At 33.7% G+C, this 23,647-nt stretch overlaps 2 protein-coding genes across 3 annotated transcripts; both read left to right on the top strand.

Moving 5' to 3' along the window:
• The first annotated feature begins 460 nt into the window (after nucleotides 1–460).
• Nucleotides 461–5,380, top strand: isg20 (interferon stimulated exonuclease gene). Its single transcript, XM_003201436.6, has 4 exons — nucleotides 461–528; nucleotides 1,901–2,538; nucleotides 3,161–3,361; nucleotides 4,827–5,380. The coding sequence occupies exons 2-4, from the start codon at nucleotides 1,924–1,926 to the stop codon at nucleotides 5,025–5,027; spliced, it is 1,017 nt and encodes a 338-aa protein (XP_003201484.2). The 5' UTR covers nucleotides 461–528; nucleotides 1,901–1,923; the 3' UTR covers nucleotides 5,028–5,380.
• rlbp1b (retinaldehyde binding protein 1b) lies at nucleotides 461–22,743 on the top strand. 2 transcript variants are annotated; one of them, XM_005163003.6, is made up of 10 exons: nucleotides 461–528; nucleotides 1,901–1,960; nucleotides 10,966–11,035; nucleotides 12,368–12,404; nucleotides 12,761–12,889; nucleotides 14,152–14,356; nucleotides 17,289–17,467; nucleotides 17,540–17,698; nucleotides 18,553–18,663; nucleotides 22,213–22,743. In XM_005163003.6, the coding sequence occupies exons 4-10, from the start codon at nucleotides 12,393–12,395 to the stop codon at nucleotides 22,339–22,341; spliced, it is 924 nt and encodes a 307-aa protein (XP_005163060.1). In that variant the 5' UTR covers nucleotides 461–528; nucleotides 1,901–1,960; nucleotides 10,966–11,035; nucleotides 12,368–12,392; the 3' UTR covers nucleotides 22,342–22,743.
• The last annotated feature ends 904 nt before the right edge of the window (nucleotides 22,744–23,647 follow it).

A 23,647-nucleotide genomic window follows, 5' to 3' on the forward strand; every position in this document is an offset into this window, starting at 1 on the left:
AAGAATAAAATTTTTTAAATAACTGAAAAAAAGGAAAAAACGCGTGGTTAATGGAATTGATCCTGGGGTATTTTATTATTATTTTTTAACTTAGCCAACTTGTTCATGTCAAAACAAAGAAAAAATAAACACATTTATTAGGGATATATAATCAATAAGGCTATATTTTAAATAATATTTATAGCTTTTGTACATTATATAAAATGTGTTAGGTATATTCATTTTAATCTGAAATGTATCAATTTGTTTTAATCTAATTTGTATTTAATTATTTTAATCAATAATTGTTTTTTTTTTTCGGAATCTTTTGATCATATTTGTTGTGTTTTATAATTACTACATTTAATAGATCGATAATTGTTTCTACATTTTCAAGATATGAAGAAGTGACTCGTCGCTGGTATTTGGTTTGACCAGTCATATCCCAGAGCTGACAAAGCGAGCCGTCCAATCAAATCGTGAGATTTGGGTCTTGCCACGGCATGTTCCCAGAGCTCTGTCATTCTGCGGGTCCACGTGTACATTGAGGTACGTGAAATTAAATAAAATGAATAAAGTACCACTTTCTTAACAACTGCTTTTCTGTCGGAATGTTTTATAGCGTAACCATAATTAGGTTAAGTATCGTTATCAAACGTAAAATCAGGTAAAACGTGTTGTTTTCTTTGCTAAATGGTAAGCTAAGCTAGCTAATGCTAATGCTGAATGATTGTTCAGGACATTGTTGTTGAAAATACATAACGACATATTTTAGGTAATTATAATCGTTTATTTTCACACCGTCTAATGTAGTAATCATGTATGTGTATAAGGTATTATTAATATAAATGTTGTTAATATATTTTAGTACCTGGCAGCTGTATTATTGTCCATACAGTAAAAAATATGATATAATATTTTCAAATGACGTTACACGTATGTATTTGTTTCTTTGGGGGTTTTTTTCAACTACATTTGTACGTTTTTAATATGTTTTATGAATGTATTTCTCTAATTATTTTCTAATAAAAAATGTACGTGTGTTTGGAGTAATAACTATACTATTACTCTAGAATTGTTTTTTAATAAGGGATACCGTACTTTTGATTTCCCTTTACAGTTTATTTTAGGTTTGGAAGTGTGTTTTCCTGACCCTAAACTGATACACCTTTAATTATATTTCAGTATATAAAGTTGAAATTAAATATATTTTAAGTTTTTAATTTATTTAAAAATATATATCCAGGCTTTAATTAAAATATTTATTGTTTAATTTCATTACTTCAACTTTTTAAAGATTGTCTTCTATGACTCAAAACCAGAGATGTCCAAAGTCTCACCTGAGAAGAAAGGGAGATCGATGAGGTGTCGAATGCCTTTGGCAGAGATTGTCAATTTGTCGTTTCAAATTTAACGTAACCTTTTGTTTCTTTGTTTTATTGCTGAGATACAAAAAAAACTTAAATTAAATTATTCAAATAAATGTTGTAAATGAATTAGACTTCTTAAATGTAAATACTATCACTTGACAGATAGAGGTAAATAAAAGTAGGTGAGAGCAGGAGCAGCTTGACTAGTGTATTCAGCATTGAACTCCATTGCATTATAAACGGAAAATTTATTTTTACTGTAAGAAGTTCTTTATAACTTCTTAAAAATTATACTGCATTATTTAATATGATTTAAAGTAACATTTTCTAGTTAAACTGTAATGTTAAACATTACAGAATAAATTAGGAAATTACTAGTGGCAAATTTAATATGCTTTGGTATATATTCGGCCCACAGCCCTCAATCAAGTTTGCTTTTTTCTCCTTTATATGTAAACATTTGGGCACCCCTGCTCAAAACTGTTTTTTTACAGCATCTTCAACTGCCAATTAACAACATTCGATTTATTTATTTATTCATTTTTCAACAGATGTAAACCTGCTTGCCGACAACATGTCTACTTTACTCTGGAAACACCTCAACAGCAATGGTGTGGAGCAAAATATTCACACGCCAGCCTCTGTCAAAGAAACATCCTCTATTTCCCATCAGAAAAAAAAATGTAAACGAAAGAAAAATATTAAAAAGAAGAATCCCGCAATCCATGATACATCCTTTGAGCAGAATAGAGGACAGAAACGAAAGCTTCTGGACAACAAGACGGAGTGTATTAAAAATGGAAGTACATCAGATTTTGTATCTGAAGAGTCAAATAATATGCAGTTCAAAAGGCCTAGATTAACCCATCATACACTGCCTGGAGAATCATGGGAAGTGGATAGTGGTTTTTCTTCTGAAAGTAGTCCGCCCACTAGTGGCAGGAGTTCGCCATGTTTAAGAATAGATCACTCCAGGATTGTAGCAATGGACTGTGAGATGGTCGGCACTGGACCTGGAGGTCGGCGTAGTGAAGTGGCCCGCTGTAGTATTGTTGATTATTATGGTAATGTGGTGTATGATAGTTATATTTTACCTCAGGATCCAGTCACTGACTATCGCACAAGATGGAGCGGCATTAGAAGCCATCATTTAAGACAAGCGGTGCCTTTTGAGCATGCTCAGAATGAGGTGAGGCCACTTCATTATACAACATTATTTTTGTATATATATATTTTATATTGCTAAATGAATAATCAATCATTTTTATTATTGTAATTATTTATTTTAATTTAAATGTATATTTGTTTTTAATTCTTTAAATAAAATGTGTACCAAACAAATTAATATAATTTTTTTTAAATAAATACAATTTTTTTAAGTAATTAATTTTAATTAATGTTTAGACCGCATTATTATTTATACAAGTTCACTTAATATTTGTAGTAAATGCATTATTATTTATACAAGTTCACTTAATATTTGTAGTAAATAAATGGTCAACTATTATTGTAATTATCTTGTTTTTTAATTTTTACAAAATTATCCTACTTTTGGTTAATTTTAGTTTTATTTTAATAAGCTTTTGATTGATTTTGCTTTTAAAAATATAATAACCTTTATTTCTTTGCTAATTTTGCTTAATACCAAAGTGCTTAATCCTCAATTTTTTGATACGCTATACTTACACTAATTAGTTTTCATTTAAAGTTTTTAAATTAAGGAATTAGGCAGATTTATTCTAACTAATTATTATGCTCTATTTCATATAACATTTCTGAAATAACACTTTTTCTCTCTCTTTTTCCCCCAGATTCTCAAGATCCTCAAAGGGAAGATTATTGTTGGCCATGCCTTATATCATGACTTAAATGTTCTCTACATCTCTGTCCAGCCACATATGATCAGAGATACCTGCTCTTGTGTCCTGCTGCGACAGCTGTATGATGTTAACCAGAATTGTAACATCTCTCTGAAGAAGCTGGCACAGAAGCTTCTCAATAGGACCATACAGGTATGATTGTCTGGCAGAACATCTAAAGCACATTCTGCTGACCAAGGCTTCATTTATTTAATCAAATACAGTAAAATTGTGAAATATTACAATTGAATTAGACTCAATTTAATAACTATTTAGTAAAATCCTTCCAGAATAAAAAGTTTTAGAATTTCTAAATCATGTAATAATGTCAGAGGTTCAAATGTAAATTACTGGTTTGTTTATTTGAATGGTTCTTATTATATTAATTATATTTGTATTATTAATTGATTTCTGAATACAGTTAAAATTTTTATTCATTCCTATGATTTAAAAGCTGAACAATCAAGCATCGTTACTTTAGTCTTCAGTGTCAAAGTGTGATAAAATTATTTTAATATGACAATCTGCTGCTCAAAAGATTTTTTTTCTATTATAAGATTTATTTACTATAAGATGTATTTTCTATTATTATTAATAGTGTTGAAAATTGACAGGCTGTCATATTGACCTTATTCTAAAATGCGGAAGTGCGCCTGTTTTCGCGATTGTCTTAGAACTTCCGATTCAGTCGCCTATGGGAGAAATGACTAGGAATAATAAACGGCAGAAAATGGCCAAACTACTTGCTCAACAAACAAATGTTTGCATGACTATACAGACCAAGTAGCATAATATAATAAGAAAATATTAAATTGCAACATCAAGCAGCGTAACGAGCAGTTGTTAACGTCAAAAAATGAATGGAAGTGAATGTGACCGGAAGTCGCGAGACAAAAAGATTCAAATGGCAGCGCCCGCTCGACAGCTGAGAATAAGGTGAATTTGTGTGGAAACTGATATGGTATCATTCAAAATGTATTTTACTTTTGTTCCTTAAAATCATTTAAGAGTTGTTTATTTATTTAAGTAATACGTATCATACATTAGACAAAAACTGAAAAAAAAATATTGTTTTAAGTCATAAAGCATTAATAACAGATCATAGTACACTTTAAATAATATCCGTAAATTGTGATAATTTTTTTTATTTTTGCTATTGAATTGCATTAGGACCTTGATCTTTCTTCCTCCAACTTTTTAACTGTAGAGATGAATTTTCCTCATCAAAAGTCGATAGAGCAGAAATCATGGTCACATAATGTAATTCACAAATGGAAACACTAAATACAGAACATAGTATTTCACAAAATACGTAAACTGATAATTAACAGATATTTTTTACTGTGCAGAACAGCAAATCATCAAATTAGTGAAATAGTGGTGCTGAAATTTCACTTTTCAATCCAAAGAATAACACTTTAAACTAAATTTAATAAGAAAACTTATTTTAAATTGTAATTATTTACAATTTTAAAACATTTAATTTTTGATCAAGTAAATACAGTCTTCGTGAGCAAAATAGGCTCTTTTTTTTAATCGTTTAAAAAAAAAAAATCTTACGGAAGTCAAGCTCTTATCAGTATTTGATAATTTATGTGGACTGTGTGTTTTCCTTCAGGTTGACAGACAGGGACATTGTTCTGTTGAAGATGCTCTTTCTGCTCTAGACCTGTACAAACTGGTGGAGGACCAGTGGGAGAACAACATCCTGTGCCAGGATTCAAACGCTGAACAATCCCAACAGTTTTCCAACAACTCCCTCAAACACTATTTACAGGACCAGTACTGGCCAGAAAATATGATGGACTGCAGCCTGTAAGATCAAGAGTGAAAAGAGAATACTGCCAACCTCAATGCCAGCAACCAACTTTATTATTTATACCTCAGACTTGACTGTAATGTTGCACTTGAAAAACTTAAGTAACCCAAGCCTAACATAATCATTAAGGAATTTTAATTATTAAAGTTAATATTAACTTAAATGAATTTACACATTGTATTTTAGGGAATAGCTAAACTTTTTCACTTGTAAGATCAGTGTTGTCAAGGTGTAATTTTAACATGTCGTTATGCTGCTTTCTGACAGTTGTGATTGCCACTAAACATTCATATTGCTGGTCACTTGAAATGTTTAAATACAAAGCTATTTAAATAAAGGTTATTAATACAGAATTACTCTTCAACTTGTGATCAATTGAGAATTGTTTTCTCGATGTGGGAAAAGTGTTGCCAAAAAAAGTTCAGGCAATTTTATATATGCATTTATAACTTAATGTTTAGACTATGTGATGGTCATTTATCTCTTATAAGGCACTTGACCAGCAGCTTTTTGCCAGTCGGTACTAAATTTGATAACTTGGTCATGATTAGCAAAATTTATTTAATTTAGCATCCTAGTTTGTTTTTACAAGTTAGAAAATCTTATCACATCTGAGTTTGCAGTGTTTGTTCAGGTGACTAAGCAAGGCGGCATGTGACTTTCTATGTAAAATGCATTGAACTTCATATCTAAATTGAATTATTATGAATTTGCATTAGATATTAAAATTATGATTATTGTACTAAACAAAAGTTTTTAGTGCCCTTAGTTTTATTGTAAATCCTAATTTAAGTAATTTTGTTAATTTCATTACATTTATTATTATTAAGGAAGCATAATAATAATAATAAAAAAATAGGCTTTCTAGATGCACTTTTGATTTGCGCACCAAATCATTTTTAGTTTCTTTTGTTGAACTTAAAGGAAGTTATAATATATATTGTTGGAAGAAATGTCAATGGGTGCTCTTCTCCAACATTCTTGTTTAGTATCTTGGACAAACGAGTATCTTGTTTGTCTAGAAGACATTTATAGAAGTTTAGAACCACCTGAATGTGGGTAGGATATTTTCATTTTTGGGTAAACTATCCCTTTTAATGATTGTGGGAATCCAGAAATTAAAAACGCCAATATGTATTTTGACTTTGTTAAAAACATTCTTGTGCTAAAGATGCCTAACAATATCATTGGGTATATAAAGTCTTTTATCCTTTGCTCAGAGGGAAACATTCTAATGTACAAATATTAAAGCTGTCTTTTATTATTCTGCTTGAAAAACTTTTCTTCGACCAGTGCAGCAGGTTTGTTGGAGAGCATTGTTTTTGAGATCTTTGACTTAAACATTCAACATGAATAGCATAAACATTCCAGCTCAAAGTTGAACTGTAAATCTATAATATCGCTGGCTCGTGATGTCAGCTCCAGTAGAATTATTATTTAATCAGCTGTGTTCAGAAGCTGTTGTTCATATTGGTCTTCAGAAAGTTGATTGGAAGTTATAAGTTAAAGGAATAGTTCACCCCCAAATATTTAATTTTGTAATAATTTATTCACCTTTTAGTTGGTCCAAACGTGTTTAAGTCTTCTGTTAAAAGAAAAACACTTTTTGAATAAATGTTGGAAACCAGGTTTGATTTAATTTCATAGAGGTTGTTTTTCCAATGGAAGTGAATGGTTACCTCGGTTTCCAACATTCTTCAAAAAAATTTCTTCTTGGTGCCGAACAGAATAAAGAAACTCATAACAGTTTAGAACCATTTAGGTGAGAGTAAATCCACGTAAAATCATATTTGGATGAACTAATACTTTAATAAAAACAGGAAGATGTCAAGCATTGTGTACAAATTAAGATATAAGAGACAAATTAAGATTCATTATCATGCCTTTTGTGGATGATCTTGGGGGACTTTAACGAGTAATGCAGAAATCACAGATTTGGAACAATCAGCTTCTCTTGCTGTTGCTGAAAGCCTCAACTTTTTGCTCTTCATCTAGCTAACCCGTTGTCTGAATATTTCAGGCACAGGTTGAACATATCATTCAAGAAATAGTCTCCAGATTAACACTAGAAACTATTTAAGAGTGATCTCTAACTTTGCTGTGTTTGTTTTCAAATATCTTGTTAAAGGTTTTAAATCTTTTAAAATATATGCAACCCATGGAATATGAGTTTGTTAAAGGGAAAGTTCACCCAAAACATAAATAAAAAATAACTCACTATTTACTCTCCCTCAAGTGATTTCAGAACTTTGAATTTCTTCTGTTGGACACAAAAAAACATCTCTATTATTTAGATGTCCTCAACTGAACAGAGCTGGTCTGGTCACATAGTAAACTAAAAACAAAGAAAGAAAAAATGATCGTTGAAAAATACATTTTAAAGAATTACTACTAAAAAAGGTTCTAAATAACCACCTAATAGAGCCATTTTGAAGTGATAGTTTACACAAAAGTGAAAATTCTGTCATCTAGTTTTCAACACATCCATTATTTCAAATCTTTTTGCTTTGTTGTAAAACACAAAAATATTAAGAAAATCATTGAAACAAGTAAAACCATGTCCTAACTACATGTGACACCATGCTGTGACACAATATAATGTTCCACGTTAAAAGTATTTTTGTTGTTCTTACCATCCTTGACACGCAAATATTGGCTGAACAACAGCATAAACTATAACAATGATCACCTTAATGTGCTGATTATATGCTTGATACAGTGGTAAATGCCACTATATTAGTTTTAATACTATTCTATGTGATATTTATAGCCAAAGTGAAAGTAGCAGCAGATAGTTTAGCTCAGATCTTTCATATAAAAAAATAACATGGCAAATTTCAATAAATTTCAATTTCATAAATTGAAAATGAAAGTTAGAATCATACTCAATACAAACCAACAAGTAACTCAGCAAATACTTTTTATAATGTCAAAGAGGTTCAGTATATTAATTAGATTATAAACCATATTGTTTGGAGTGCAGTGCTCTTATCTACCCTTCTGAATTGCTGGTATTTAAATGTTTGTCTTCACACATGTGGAAACCAAATTGTTGTCGCTGGAATCTTGTTGCGTTGCATGTTGTTAGGTCACGGTGTAACCAATGACTATATTTGTTTTTCCTACTATGTAACTCAAAATTTACAGGTTTCAGCATTTTTCAATGTATCTTTTGTTTTCTACAGTAGAAGGAAACTCATAAAGGTTTGAAACGAGTAAAAGTTTCACAGGCAAAAGTTTTTGGATGAGCTATCCCTTCAGCATCAAATAGGACTAATCAGTGACATCAAAATGTTGGAAATTGTACTGTAATTTTCACCTCTGACATTACATTTTCCCCCAATGTGACCGTACTGTCCTGACCTGATGACCCATGAATCTCCTTTCACTCCTTTCTTTGCTCTAACAATAGCTGTATTGACAAGATTTGCATTTCAAAACAGTGAATCTAGTATTTTGGTATTAATAGGTGTGTAAAGTCTATAGTGTGACGTCAATTTGAACTAGCGGCACATGACCGAGGCTGGATTAAAAACTGATGTAATGGTCTCCAAAAGTTTTTTTGGTCTAGAAATTCCCTTTTGGTTGAAATACTATAATTCGAAATCATCAGATGGATCGTTTCTGTGTTTGTAGTGAATTGTGTCTTTGCTCAAGAAAACAGAGACGGCCATTGTGCTGCAATCCCACTGCTTTAGTAACACAGACCCTCACATTCAAAGGCTAAATCCTGCTTTACAGGATTACAGCGCCCCATCCATCCGTGTATGAGTGGGAAATAGGAGTGGGAAAAACCTATCAATCTGTACAAGTGTTTTATATTTTAAAATAGGATAATATAATGTGTAATGTATTATAATGTATTATATTGTGGATGTGAGCAAAAAAAAAAAACGCTTTGCTATGAATGTGACCGATGTGAAATCAAATGACTGGTAAATCAAATCAAATTGTTTCAAATACAAATACAATTTCAAATACAAGACCATCTGCAATTCTCACATGGTGGCCCACTGAAGCTAAGCAGGGTTGCGCCCGGTTAGTAACTGGATGGGAGACCACATGGGAAAGCTAGGTTGCTTCCAGAAGTGGTGTTAGTGAAGCCAGCAGGGGAGCGCTCAGTCTGCGGTCTGTGTGGGTCGTAATGCCCCAGTATATTGATGGGAACTCTACTGCTCAGTGAGCACAGTCTTTCAGATCTGTGTGGGTCCTAATGTCCCAGTAAATTGATGGGAACTCTGTACTGCTCAGTGAGCACAGCCTTTCAGATGAGACGTTAAACCGAGGTCCTGACTCTCTGTGGTCATTAAAAGTCCCAGCATGTCCTTCGAAAAAAAAGTAGGGGTTTAACCCCGGCATCCTGGCCACATTTGCCCACCGGCCTCTGTCCATCATGGAATCCTAACCATTTATAGACTTCATCACTCTCTCATCTCTACCAATCAGCTAGTTTGTGTGGTGTGCGGTCTGGCCCAATATTAAAGCTATAAGTTTACACAACTTAAAAACGTTTTTGTTATTTTATTGATTTTTTTTTATGGCAACGTTGACATATGGAGTTGCTCCAAATTAACTTTACATTCATCCCACACAACAGAGCCCAGAATAAGATGTAAAACAACGCTTTTAGCGATTTAGTTATGTCAACTTATTGTTTTTGAGTACACATAACTACATTTCTGAAAATTGTCCATAAAACAAGTAATTTTTAAATTTTGGTGAAGAATAAATGTTATTTCCAAATTAAAAAAAACAAGTTATGAAAACTAAATTAAACTTAATTTATGTTTATTCAGTATCCCAGTACCTTTCAACACACTAGCAACCACAACACAGAGGGTCGCTCCATGCCATCACCAGTTTGCAGCATCCACTTGGATGATGCAACAGCAGCCACAGGACAATGAGGGCACTGCGCTCAACACACACCAGCTATAGGGGTAGTGGGGAGACAGTGATAGAGCCAATTCAGTGGATGGGGATAATTGGGAGGCCATGATGGGCCAATGGAGGGAATTTGGACAGGACACCCCTACTCTTTACAAGAAGTGCCATGAGATTTTTAATGACCACAGAGTGTCAGGACCTTGGTTTAATGTCGAAAGATGGTGCTCACTGACAGTATAATGTCCCCTTCAATATACTAAGGCATTAGGACTCACACAGGCTACTGTTGGCCTCACTAACACCACTTCCAACAGCAACCTAGTTTTCACATGAGGTCTCCCATGCAGCTACTGACCAGGCTTAGCCTTGCTTAGCTTGATTGAGTAACCGGTTTTGGGCTGCAGGGTGATAAATGGCTGCGGCTAGTTATGTTTGAATTTTTTTCTTTTAATCTAATTGGAAAATTTAAAAGGTAATTTTAAAAAATGTATTTGAAAATTTGAATAACCTTTGAATTATAAGTTTTGATCTAGTTTCACTGCATAGAAAATCTTAAGAAAAAAGCAGCAAAAATATAAATTCACCTTTGAAAGTTTTTTTTTAAAAGACTTGTCAGTTCTCTGAACCCATATGAATTGAGTAAAATATCATCTGGAAAAATGTAGCTGAATGAGTGTGTTATGTCATATAATTGTTTAATAATCTGCTTTGGAGTGTAAATGCTTTCCTCTCCCTCTTGGCTTTGTGTTTCAGGTCTATTTTCAGCTCATTGTTTTCACTGCAGCTAAAATTCAGTCAAATCCTATTGGTCAATGAATTGACAAACCCTCCCTCACATTTAACCCATAATATTATTACGTTTGGCCCACTCTTTCCATATTTCATTATCTTTTTTTTCCTCGGGGTGAGGGAAGGTTACCTCTGATTAAATATGAGAGCAGTAATGCCATTGATCAATATTCACTTTGCTCTTTTTTTTCTCTCAATGTTTTTCGCTGATTACCATCAAATCTGCTCTCCATAATCTCATATGACGCTGTTAATCCATCAGAGGTCGCAGTACAAATGAGTGGCGTCTGCTGTTCCTCACCTCACTTCAGCAGAGCTGCAATCTCTCACAGGTATGGCTCCTTTTATTTATCTTTGTCTATTGTTTATTATTTTCTGATTTACATTTATATTGTTATATTATATTATTTAATATTAATATTATTTCCTTATTGTTTTGATGATGGATACTTGTCTATTACTTTTAGATTTGATGTTGGTAATGAGGTAAAGTGAATTAGGGAACTTTTTAGCTTTTAATTTTTGCAATTGAAAATAATTATTTGTCACAAACTTTTTTATTAATTTAATTTATTGTTTAATTATTTATTTTTTTACGCTGGACTTCTGAGCCTGCTTTTTTGATAGATAGATAGATAGATGGATGGATGGATAGATAGATAGATACATAGATAGATCGTTCTAAATCTTGTTTAATTCTACTGACAGAATCATCTTTAATGGTGTTATTTTATTTGCAAAACAAATGTTTTCTATTAATTTTTAATTGGTTTTATAAAGTAGTAAACTTAGTAGTAAAATTATAAACTTTTTATCAGTTTTTTTGTATTACTTTTAATATTTGTTTTTTTTTTTGTAACTCTAATAATGGGGAAAGGAGGTAAAAAATAATGTGTTAGTATTATTATTATTATTTCATATAGCTTTCTGATAATCACTTGTCAGAAATTATAATACGAATCATATATTCTAAGTAAAACATTTTATTCGTAGCATTTGTTTAATTGTTGATATTATTGAGCATTTTATTACTCTTATAGTACGTAAATAAAATGTCAATATAAACTTAAACAAAAGTGTACATTATTATACTTTCATTGTGCTTTATAAAGTCAGAAATCAGAATTAAACATTACTAAAACAATACTCACAGCCTTTTTTAGCAATCCAAAATTAGTATTTTTTTATATTTAATATTTATTAGTGATATTATTGTATTATATTAAATTCTTGTTTTGGTGTTTTATTAGTCTATTAGTGGACAAAAATACTTCTATATTTTTCAGATTATTTACAATAATGATTTGTCTTCAGAAAATTTAAATTTGCAAACATTATCATAATAATTCTTCTTTTGTTTCTCAAACAGCTGAAATTAGTGTTTGTAGTGTGTGTAAAATGTGTAAGGATTCTGAGCATCAAATTATTTGTTATTTGTGATTATTTTGAATTAAATTTATATTTACCTGACTCTTAATCAGCTTTAACTAATTTAAAATGCTAAGTTTAGGATAATGAACATATGATTTGAAGCTATATCATTTCCCAAGCCTTTAACTTGTTTATTTTTTCATTATTTAGATAAACTGTAATTCCCTTGTAATAAAAAAAAGGCATGTGACTGCAGCATTTTCCTTGTGATAACAATCTTTTTTTCCCCACAGAACGTTGCATTGAGTATTTGAAGCAATGGCGGTTGTTGTAAGTATACACGTTTTTGTCTTTATAAGAATAAAACAGAACTGTTTACATTATCAAAACTTAGCTTTAAGTGAAGTCTTAAGACTCTGTTACGTCACACAACATGTGATTTCATGCTGGTTCATCCAAAATGTTGCTCATTTTGCTAACAAATGTTTTAGGAACAAGGAATTTCTTAGTATTTAGGAATAGAGCTACGAACATTAGCTGCTAATCCTCAATCTCAGACCGGCTTTATGCAATTCATGTGAGTCAGCTTAGCATTGGCCCACACTAGCTTCCATTGATTAGCGCTACTGAATTCAAGCATGTGGATTAGGGTGTTTTCATGCATCTTTCTCCTTCTGTTTCCACAGAGTGGAACATTTCGAATGGTGTCCGAGGAGGAGCAGGCCCTTCGGGCAAAGCTGGAGCACCTCACGGTCAAAGACCATGGGCCCGTGTTTGAAGCCTCTACAAAAGTACCAGACCACACCATGCAGAAGGTGTGAGGAGATTTTTCAGATGTCTGAGTGTAAAAAAATAAACACAATTAGACAGAACACAGCACATTTTAGGTGTCAAAATATAAGTTTACTTGCTAATTCACTATTAGCTGCCATTGCTACAGTGATGCTAAGGTCACACTCCATTTTGATAGTCCGTTTGTTGAATTTAAGTTACATTGCATCTACATGCCAACTCATTCTCATTAGATTATAAGTAGACTCTTAGGCTGGGATTAGGGTTAGTCTAAATTGACATGTACTTACAAAGTTTCTTATAGTCAGTTAAATATTAGTTGATACTGCTCCTTCATTAATTAAGCAGACAGTCTAGCTACTAATACTCAAATGGACCATCAAAATCAAGTGTTACCGATGCTAATGGTCAATTTAAACTGCATGAAAACACCCGAGTGACAACCTGGTGAACATCCAGCATCATGGTGTCAGGTTTAGCTCAAGATCTTTTGAGAAAATGTGAAAACCAAGTAAACTAGCATCTTAGCTGTGTTTGCTAAGTAAAAGGAGATAAGCTATAAGATTTTTAAGAAAATGTAAAAATGTAGTACTAAACAATGTACTACAAATATGTGATTATAATATGAGCTAACTTACAGTAGCAACATTTGCTAAAGCTAGTGAAACTATTATTAAATTTGAACCATATAGTATTAATCCAAATCAACCTAGTAACAACCTAGCAACCGTAGAACATTACGTTTAAAGATCTGGTAAAATATTTGTTGGATGTAAAAATGTAACAATCTAATTTCAGGTACAATGGTGAGCCAAAGCATCACTGCAACATCTTAGCTAACAAAAATAAGCCTTGGTTATAAAAAAAAACACTAATAAACCGAAGTTGTGCTACAATATACAACTAGGTAATTAGTAAACCAAAGTCAAAGGTTTACTACAATAAAACTATGGTATTTCTCATATAAAGTAAAGATCCAAATCACCCTAGTAATAATCTAGCATTCATCCAGCATCAGTTTGTTAGGAAAATGTTAAGATTCAAATCGGAACTTCAGAAACTAGCATCTACTATCAGACCATTAATGGTGTTTGTGAAACTATTGATGATGCAACCCTATTGCCCAAAACAGTAACAGCCCAGCAACCATTCAGAATCATGTAAGCCTATTATCACTACAAAAACTAACATCTGCTATTGAGTTAGCATGCTTCATTGAGGCTGATAAAGCTTTCTAAACATGTTTCTTTAAAAACAAATGTTGTTCTTGTGTTTTCATTTTTAGGCTAAAGATGAGCTGAATGAGACAGATGAGAAGCGAACGTCAGCTGTGAAGGAGCTCAGAGGAATAATCAAGGAGAAGGCAGAGACTGGAGATGAGCTTGCTAAAGGTGTTCAGGATACTTTTGGGGAAAAACCCGATGGCGTGCTGGTGAGGTTCATCCGTGCCAGGAAATATGATGTAAACCGGGCTTATGAACTCATGAAGGGTGAGTGGATTGGCCAAATGCTGTATTTGTGTCTGGGTTGTTGCAATATTGTCTGAATTGATAGGATTGTGAATGCTGAAAGGTACAGACAGGTTTTAATCCATGATGTAATTTCTTCTGCAAAGTACTCATTGGTAATGGTGATATTTTTCAGCATGGTAATGATCCTAAACAATCTGCTAGTGCAGTGAAATCATATTTGGAGGAAAACACAGTTGATGAAAACACTGGCAGTTATGAAATGGCCTCCACAGAGTCCAGACCTGAATATTATAGGGGCACCATGGTTCCACATAGACAGAAATAAAACAAATTGTCAGCTTAAATATAAAGAATAACTGAACTACTGAAACAGTTATTTAAGGGACAGTCTCTTTAAAACAGTTGAAGGTCTGTATGGTGCCAAGGAAGATCGCATTAAAACCAACTTTTGCTTGTTTTTGTTTAAAGATTGTCTTTTTTTCAGATTTTGTGTATATATTTCTAGTAATTTATGTTAGTATTTTAATAAAGAGACAGGCAATTAAATATAGATAAATACAGGGCTGTGAAAAAGTCTTTCCTGATGTATTATTTTTTCCATCTTTAATTTTGCAAATCCTCAAACTAATTTAAATATTAGTCAAAGATAACTAGTAAACACATCAGGCGGTTTTTAAACATAACTCTTGTTTATGACACCTGAGTTCAATTATTTATTTACTTAGAATTTGACTACTTTGTAGTTACATTAGGTTTTAAGACGGATGGAAAACTAAACATTAGTTATTTTCTAGACTAATATGGCTGGGATCTATACTCTCATTCTGGCATAATGCTCAGGAGATTTTGTTGCCGAACCATGGCTGCAGCAGGCACAATGATATTACACAGCACCTGTAAATAGTGCTAAACTAATTAACAGCACTGTGTATTATAATTGAGTCTGCTGCAGCCATGGTAGCATTAAATAGGAAAATTATCAAAACGCTTTAAAAAAGTTTGTACGAGATGCTAATGGTCTAATCCAATTCAATTATATATGCTAAGCTGAAGTAAAATGTTACCCGGAGATCATCTGAATAGATTCGAAAACAGTATGGACAGTTACAATAATGGACGTTAAACTACAGAAATTTCAGGGAAATTTACTTTTCCAGTAAATTTCTGTAATTAATCGTCTATTATTTTACGAAAAGTGTCTGAAATTTAACGGCTGCTATTTTACAGTTTTTTTATGGCACCCTAGCTGCCGCGGAAAAACTGTAAAATAATAGATTTTTTTACAGTGTACTTTAAAAAATAAACCTCATCTCAGTGTCTCATCTCCCATTCCCTTTAAGAGTCAGTTGTGCCGCACCATGGCGCATTTGCTTTCTCTCCATCGTGGATAAGAAAACGGTGTTGCAGGCTAAGCACAGACATCCATTAGCCTACATAATTAATTTTGTTTGTTAAGCGCAAAGATTTGTTTTAAAACTATTTATAAATTCAGTTCTAATTTTCAGGAAACAAATAAATGAACAATAATAACGAAGTGTAGTCAAAAAATTGAGTTATATCCAAAAACACTTGCTTTGCCCCATACAAGGGCGTAGGTTTGCGCTTGACATTGGTGGGGACTGGGGACGAGTCACCCCCGCCAAGAATGAATATTGTTTATATATATATATATATATATATATATATATATATATATATATATATATATATATATATATATATATATACACCAGCAATAGCAGGATTACCACGATGGACTCATTCAGTAGCAAACTTGAGTTTATGTGACTTACACTTTTCATTGAAAAAAGCTCTTTATGTCCACCTTTTTTTGCTACCTCCATCCTCACTTGTGCGAGGCACACACCTCTCACATCGGAAAATTCCCCCCGCGCAGTTGTTTAGGCGCTGTTTGTATCTGAAACTATGATCTGAAAGCAGCCACTCACATGACAGCAGGGAAAGGCACAGCCAATCACAATGTTCATATGTGTTTGGGGGCGGTGCGACTCGGATAGAAAGTGATTTAACCCTTTCAGCATGTCTAGGTTTATACTGACAGCGCGATGTTTTTAAGTGAATTAAATTATTGGTGGGGACATTTCAGTAGTTTGTGGATATTGGTGGGGACACGTCCCCACCGTCCACCCTAAATCTACGCCCCTGGCCCCATATGATGTAAAACCAAAACAGGTGGACAAATCGAAGCTTCTTTTTAATTAAACAGATATAAATATACATTTGATAAATAATACTGCTAACCATATTAAGATTATACAAAAGCATATTGTCATGTATAAAGTTAAAAAGCCCCCCCAGATGAAAAGGCATGCAGGCAGTGGTTTTTGTATATTTATGTATAAAATAATAATTTTTGTAATATTTTATTCCTTTTATTCTTTTTCATGTGTAAAGATATTTGCGTATTGCTGTATGTCCTGCGTGCTTTAGCAATGTGTAAGGGAGGCACACAACTAACACGCTCTGTGCTGGACTTTAGACCGGCTTTCAGCTGGTCTATTGCACAGTCTATTTTATTTCCTCAAAATAGCAACGAGCCAACAATGCGCCTTAACACACCTCTTTTCTAGACCGAAACACCCATGAGTCCACAAAGTGATGCGAATTGATTTTTGATTTAAACATCGTGGCAGAAAACGGGAAAATTAAGGTTGCGTTGGTCTGAAAATAGCAACACATTGGGGCAAACACATCTTGAGCCTTATTGAGCCGGATGTATGATAGGGCCCAATGACTGTTGACCATCTGTGATTAGACATAGGCTTTATGATTATGATTATGATTTTCAATACTAATACCATTACAGCACACTGTGAGCTTACACTATACTAGTATCATTTGTTGTTTGCTTTTGGCATCTGATAGAGCTTTTGGGCCCATAAACTGTGATGTTGTATTTAACATGCAGATTGGTTATATTTTCCCGAAGGTTATGTGCGCTTCAGACGGGATTATCCTGAACTTTTTGAAAACTTGACCCCGGAGGCTGTGCGCAGCACCATTGAGGCCGGATACCCAGGAATCCTATCCAGCAGAGACAAATATGGCCGTGTGGTGCTACTCTTTAACATCGAGAACTGGGACTATGAGGAGATCACTTTTGATGAGGTAAATTTTTAAAGTAATCACAGACTGAACAAGTACCTGGTTTGTAAACTACTGACGTTGTGTTTGCTCTAGATCCTTAGAGCTTACTGTGTGATCCTGGAGAAGCTTCTGGAAAATGAGGAGACTCAGATCAACGGCTTTTGCATCATCGAGAACTTTAAGGGTTTCACAATGCAGCAAGCCTCCGGCATCAAGCCCACAGAGCTAAAGAAAATGGTGGACATGTTGCAGGTGATGGTTTAGCTAAATAGATCTCTGTGTTGTGTTTATTTTTACCTCAAGAAAGTTGCACAACATAAAAAATATCATGGAAGTCTGTAAATGAATGAAAGCATAGTATAACCAGCCTGATCTCACAAAGAAACGTAACTATTTTACGTTTTGTCAAGTTCAGTAATACGAAAATGGATGATTTTTAAAATGAGGACTGGCACCCAATATGCCCCTAAACCCAATTCAGGGGGATGAGCAAATCAAACTAAATTGTTTGTATGACATTGTACGATTTCATACGAAGTAGCCACTAGATTACGAATTGCTGTGAGACATCTTTGGTATAAGGCATACTGCATATAGGGAGGCTGTGACAATACTTTCACATATTTTTTTATATTTTACAAAGCTTAGAGCAGTTTTAACAAATTAACATTTCTGTAAATATAACTTATAATAAAACTATTTAAGCACTTAGTTTTGCATAATCCAAAAAATAAACTAAACTAAAACTTTTTTTATAGTTTTAAAACAGATTGTAACAAGTTAAACTCAAGGGAATTCTATACAAAAATTCACAAAAAGTTTACGAAAAATTGTAAATGTTTGTTTTGCAAAGACATTTAACCATATAAAAGAAATTTCTAAAAAATACTAATAAAATTAACTAAATAATGTTCAGCATGCTATAACCACACCACTAGGTGCCAGTATAAGTCCAAGATGACAAGTGCACGTTCTAATCATGAGTGCCCAAACATTGGTTTGCTGGTAAAGCATCCCAAAAAGTCTACAGATATATATATACTATATTAATGCCATTCTTTCCACATGATCATTCATTAATGTGAATTTCTTTTTCTTAATGGCAGGACTCTTTCCCTGCCCGCTTCAAAGCAGTGCACTTTATCCACCAGCCCTGGTACTTCACCACCACATACAATGTGGTCAAACCCCTGATGAAGAGCAAACTGCTGGAAAGGGTGAGTTGTGTTTATCATTCATTCATTCATTTTCCTTAGGTTCAGTCTCTTTATTAATTTGGGGTCGCCGCAGCGAAATGAACCACCAACTGATCCAGCATATGTTTTACACAGCGGATGCCCTTCCAACTGCAACCCAGTACTGGGAAACATCCATTCACACTCATTCAGACACTCATACACTATGGCCAATTTAGTTAGTATTAGTTTTCAGTATTTAGTTAGTTAGTATTCAATTCCGCATGTCTTTGGACTTGTGGGGAAAACCGGAGGAAACTCAAGCAAACACAGGCAGAACATGCAAACTCCACACAAAAATGCCAACTGACCCAGCCGGGACTGAACCAGCAACCTTCTTGCTGTGAGGTGACAGTGCTAACCACTGAGAAACCAAATTGTGTTTAATTCAGATAAATAAATATAATGGAAAAAAAGAGAAGCAACTATAGGTTACCCCATTCAAACGATTCAATTTAGTCTGGTCTGCCTCACTAGTGTCAAAACATGTCGATTTTAAAGTACATATAAACTTTATATATAAACATACAAAGCTCGCAGTTTGTCTCTTCTGCCTAAATGGAGCAAGGATTTTTTTATATCACCTCATATTTCAGTGTCTTACTGACCAATCAAATGCTCTGTAGTATCTGACTTGTCCCCACCCCCACCCCCTTCAAGATGGTTATGCAGTTCTCGAAAGGGGGAGACAGGGGGATGACAAAAATGACAATAATCCCCTTTGTAAAACCCCCATCCCCCTTAACCTTTCACCTTTAGATTAACAACGGTGTGTGTAATGTAAAACTAATCATGCAAATTAAATATTAAAATGCTCTATTTATGATAATTTATCACATGAAAAATGAAGATTGACCAATCAGAACTGAGTATTGTAATAAGGCACCAAGCGCAAAACAGTTCATTGCGCCATTTGGAGAGATTTTCAAAATGTCTAAGAGGGCAGTTCAGATGAAACTTTTTGCATTTTTTAAAAAGAACAGAACAGAAGGTTTGATATTTAATTGTTTAATATTATTTATGCTGTACCTGCCTTGAATAACAGCATTTCAGAACAGTTTAGGTGGATTGGCGCGAGTGTAACTTAAGCTGTTCTATATTCACTGTAAAACACAGTTAACGGCTTGCTAACAATTAACTTCAGCGAAGTTTCGCTGTTAATATCTAAGTTACAGCAGATTCTAGAATCCCAGTTTCTAAAATGAACCATTATTATCCCTAACATCAGAACGCAACTGATATGATGCATTTTTAGAATCACTGTTGTCCAAATGTTGCTCTTTTTTTCTCGAAAAATGCTTCCAAACAGCTCAGCCGCTGTACATCTCCGTACCATGTTTGTTTATGAATGAATCTTGAGCTTTGATGTAAGACAATGATTTGTCGTACATTTAGAAAGACATTCATGAATGAATCAGCTGTTCGAACAATTCAATTAAATGAATCATTCAGTGACAAAGACTTGATTTCACCTACTGGTGGTTTAAGTTTCAAATTTCATGACATATTATTAGTTTTATTGCATTTATTCCTCCTAAGCCCTGTTTAACCGTCAATTTATAAATAAACAGTAAATTTATCTAAATGCTAACTTTGTTTTTTCTTTAACATTGTTGTATCAAGAGGAATATTGTTGATTTAGTCTGATTGTAAGATATTCTTCCTGTTATTATTTCAGTTTATATCAAAAAGCTCATGTACTTGGGCCACATTAGGTAAACAAAGGGTTGTAAATAAAAAGGTAAATTTATATTTAGTCAATTAAATAGTTGCTGGTAGTCAAAGTTTTACATTGTTAATTTATTAATTATACCTTTTAATTTCATGTTTTTTTTTTTAAATGACGTGCTTAAGATTGTTGATGCTTGGTGGTTATTTAAAAAAGAGCATTTTCTCAAATTAAAAATGTATTTAGACATATTTTGTTGTCATTGTGTGTGTGGCTACAGAACTTCACCCAACCCCTATTCCCCTAGCCCCCCTGTACCTTTCCCCTTGAAATTTATCTACAATTCAACCACTGGCTATATGTGCTTCAGCTCAATCACTCTCACATTGGGTTCCATTTGGAAGGGCTCATCCCTATGGCCTCTTAGGGTCCCTCTGAAGGGATCAGAGCATAAGAATGAGCCCTTTCAAACTGAGTGCAGTGTGTGACACAAAACAACTTCCCTGTTTAAATGATGGTGGCCTAAAGTGTCAATCAGTTGTATTCACTCCAAGGGCCCTTCGAAGTGGCCAGTTTTGAACACTTTGGTTTGGAACGACACCTTAATATGGCAACCATGATTTCTTCTCTGAAGTGTCATTCAGAAGGCGATGAACTCTGTTTGGAAAACACCATTACTGACAGGACGGTGATAAAAAAATACAAAATGCAACTGGCTGTTTTTAAAAAATGGAGAGTAGGTACTCTACTGTATTTCCATCATGTCTTCATGATTTAGTTCAAAACACATACATAAAATAAAAATGTGCATTTCACTTGACAGAACTTTTAAAAATATAGCTTGACAAGACAACATTTGATGGCCTTTGTAATTGCTGGAATATTCTGTGTGGCTGTTGTATTCTGGGTAGTTGTTGAGGTGTTGCTTGGTTGTTGTGTTAGCATATTTAGCATGTTGTCACAATGTTTTTTTTATAGTCTCAGTCTGAAATATCAACGTCTAATGATGTAGCAGCTTGACCTAGTGTAGACGTTACTATTATGACGTCTAGCAGACATTGGATTTTGGTTGCCATACCTGACGAATAAATGTCAGTATTTGACCCCAATATGATGTTGGTTTAAGATGTTGTGGCTCAACGTTAGATTTTGGTCAACACAACCTAAAATCAACCAAATATCAACGTTGTTTGACGTCAGTATTAGATGTCAAAATAATATTGTCCTTAGATGCTGGCTAGACATTGAATTTTGGTCACCTGACATCACAACCTAAATCTAACCTAATATTAACGTCTTATGATGTTGCGTGTCTGCTGGGTTATAATGACCCTGTTTTACTCCTCAGCCCTTTTCATTGTGAAAGCTTGCATTTTCTGTTCTTGTTTTTTGTCCCAATTGGTAATTGAGTCTGAACGTTTGGCTGATGAACACTAGCATAAGGTAAATGTTTTGGCTCATTGCTAGCAGGTTTATAAAATAGCAAGTCTTTTATACACATTGCTAGCATTTTAGCATATGGCTAACATGCAGTAGCCTACATTTTTTTACATGTGACTAGTAAAATTATACCCTTCACTCATTTGTACAATAAACCAACGTAATTCTATGAAAATCTTTTGAAATTTGGTTGTAGTTTTTACCAAAACACCAACATTTCCAAGTTATAAAAGATAAAGCGGAAACAAGTCATACCAGAATTTCTGAGCAGAATTTAAAGATGGTTTTAACAATAGTCAAACATTTTAGTCTCAATAGGAGAATAAATTTTAATCTACAGTTCAAAAAACAATTTTATCCAAATCCAGATCATTAAAATATGCTTGAAGAGAAAGTGATTTAGACTTTCTGTGTCTTTAAAGGTGTTTGTCCACGGCGATGACCTGGAAAACTACTTCAAGGAGTTTGATGCTGAAATCCTGCCATCAGACTTTGATGGTAAAGGCTCCAAATATGACGGCAAGATCACAGCAGCACATCTGTTTGACTAGGCCATTTTCAGCCTGTCGCTGTACAAGAACACGACTGTCGTTTTAGTTGCATTGTATCACAGGGCATTCCAATGTGTTTATTTTCCTGAGGGTGAACCCAAAAGTATAGAGATTTTCCCAAGCGAAACTGGATAAGTCTCCAGACGCCATCAAAGAGGGATGAAAAGAGATACGATCAGTTAGTTCTCTATGAGGGCCGTGTATTTAGATTTTCCCTGAAATATAGATATTCTTCAGCAACAGATGGCAGATGACAAAGTCCAGGCATTCCTGTTCTTTGTCTTTTTAACTGAGAACGGAAAAGCACTCAGCCTGGTCTAAGTGTTACAAGCAAACAATATATGATGTTCAGAATGTGTAGAAAGTTTCTGTTTCTCTAAATAAAGTGCACATTTCAAATGACATTACTGTGTATTTCCTGTGTATTAAAATAATTTTGGAATGTCAAATATTGTGCTGGAGTGATTTGTAAAAAATCTTTTAATGAATTTTCCACAATACGCTTATTTCACGCGGCCGCCATTTTACAAAAACGAAAGCATCATTCAGTTAAGCTTAATTTAAACAATTAAATAGCCTACTAGGCATTAAACAAAATCACAATCTCTTAGTAATACGCTTAAGTGTCCTCCTAGGCTTCAGTTCATGGCATCAGGTAAACTCCATGGGGATGCTTTCCTGCTTCAACTGGTAAGTGCTAAAACAATGTAGTCATCTGTAGCACACCCTTGTGTTGTCTGTAATAGTGTTGTCTCGGTACTGAAATATTAAACACGTCCATTTCCCACTAACATTTAAGTGGCGTTTAGTGCACTCTTAAACAGTGTTGATTTGCCATAGTAATCACCAGTGCTCAGCAGAAATGACTGTGATTGGCCGCGAAGGTCATCAGCTCACCGCTCTTCACTGAATGCACAAATACAGAAACACTGGTGCCTTTTAAAGCCAAAAAGGTCAGTCGATTGCTTGTCTGTGGAGCCCAAATCTCATCTACAATTTCAAACTGCTTAGCAACTCTTTGTGGATTTCCTCAAAACTGAATAGTGTACTCCTACTTTCACAGTAAGGACTGAATTTACTCTGTTGTTTATTTACGATTTTGCTTTGATTATGTTAATTATCTCTCCCTCTGTTGTTTTGTTAATTTTTTTATTTTTCTTGTTTTGTTGGTACATTATGTAAAAAAATTTAAAATAAAATATGTGCAAAAAAAAAAAAGAACGCGCTTAATGGTGCTTAAATGTTAGCAGGAAATAAACAGGTTTTTTATTTCAGTATAAAAATTTAGTATATTGACAAGTCTAAT

The sequence above is a fragment of the Danio rerio genome, chromosome 25 (assembly GCF_049306965.1).
Source record: "Danio rerio strain Tuebingen ecotype United States chromosome 25, GRCz12tu, whole genome shotgun sequence".
In the NCBI taxonomy this organism is placed as follows: Eukaryota; Metazoa; Chordata; class Actinopteri; order Cypriniformes; family Danionidae; genus Danio; species Danio rerio.

What these genes read in the sequence shown, in the direction of transcription:
- isg20 (XM_003201436.6), top strand. Translation starts at nt 1,924, where the DNA reads ATGTCTACTTTACTCTGGAAACACCTCAACAGCAATGGTGTGGAGCAA. An exon ending in TTGAGCATGCTCAGAATGAG is followed by an intron (nt 2,539 to 3,160) that starts GTGAGGCCACTT and finishes TTTTTCCCCCAG; the next exon opens with ATTCTCAAGATCCTCAAAGG. An exon ending in TTCTCAATAGGACCATACAG is followed by an intron (nt 3,362 to 4,826) that starts GTATGATTGTCT and finishes GTTTTCCTTCAG; the next exon opens with GTTGACAGACAGGGACATTG.
- rlbp1b (XM_005163003.6), top strand. An exon ending in GGCTTATGAACTCATGAAGG is followed by an intron (nt 14,357 to 17,288) that starts GTGAGTGGATTG and finishes ATTTTCCCGAAG; the next exon opens with GTTATGTGCGCTTCAGACGG. An exon ending in AAATGGTGGACATGTTGCAG is followed by an intron (nt 17,699 to 18,552) that starts GTGATGGTTTAG and finishes TCTTAATGGCAG; the next exon opens with GACTCTTTCCCTGCCCGCTT.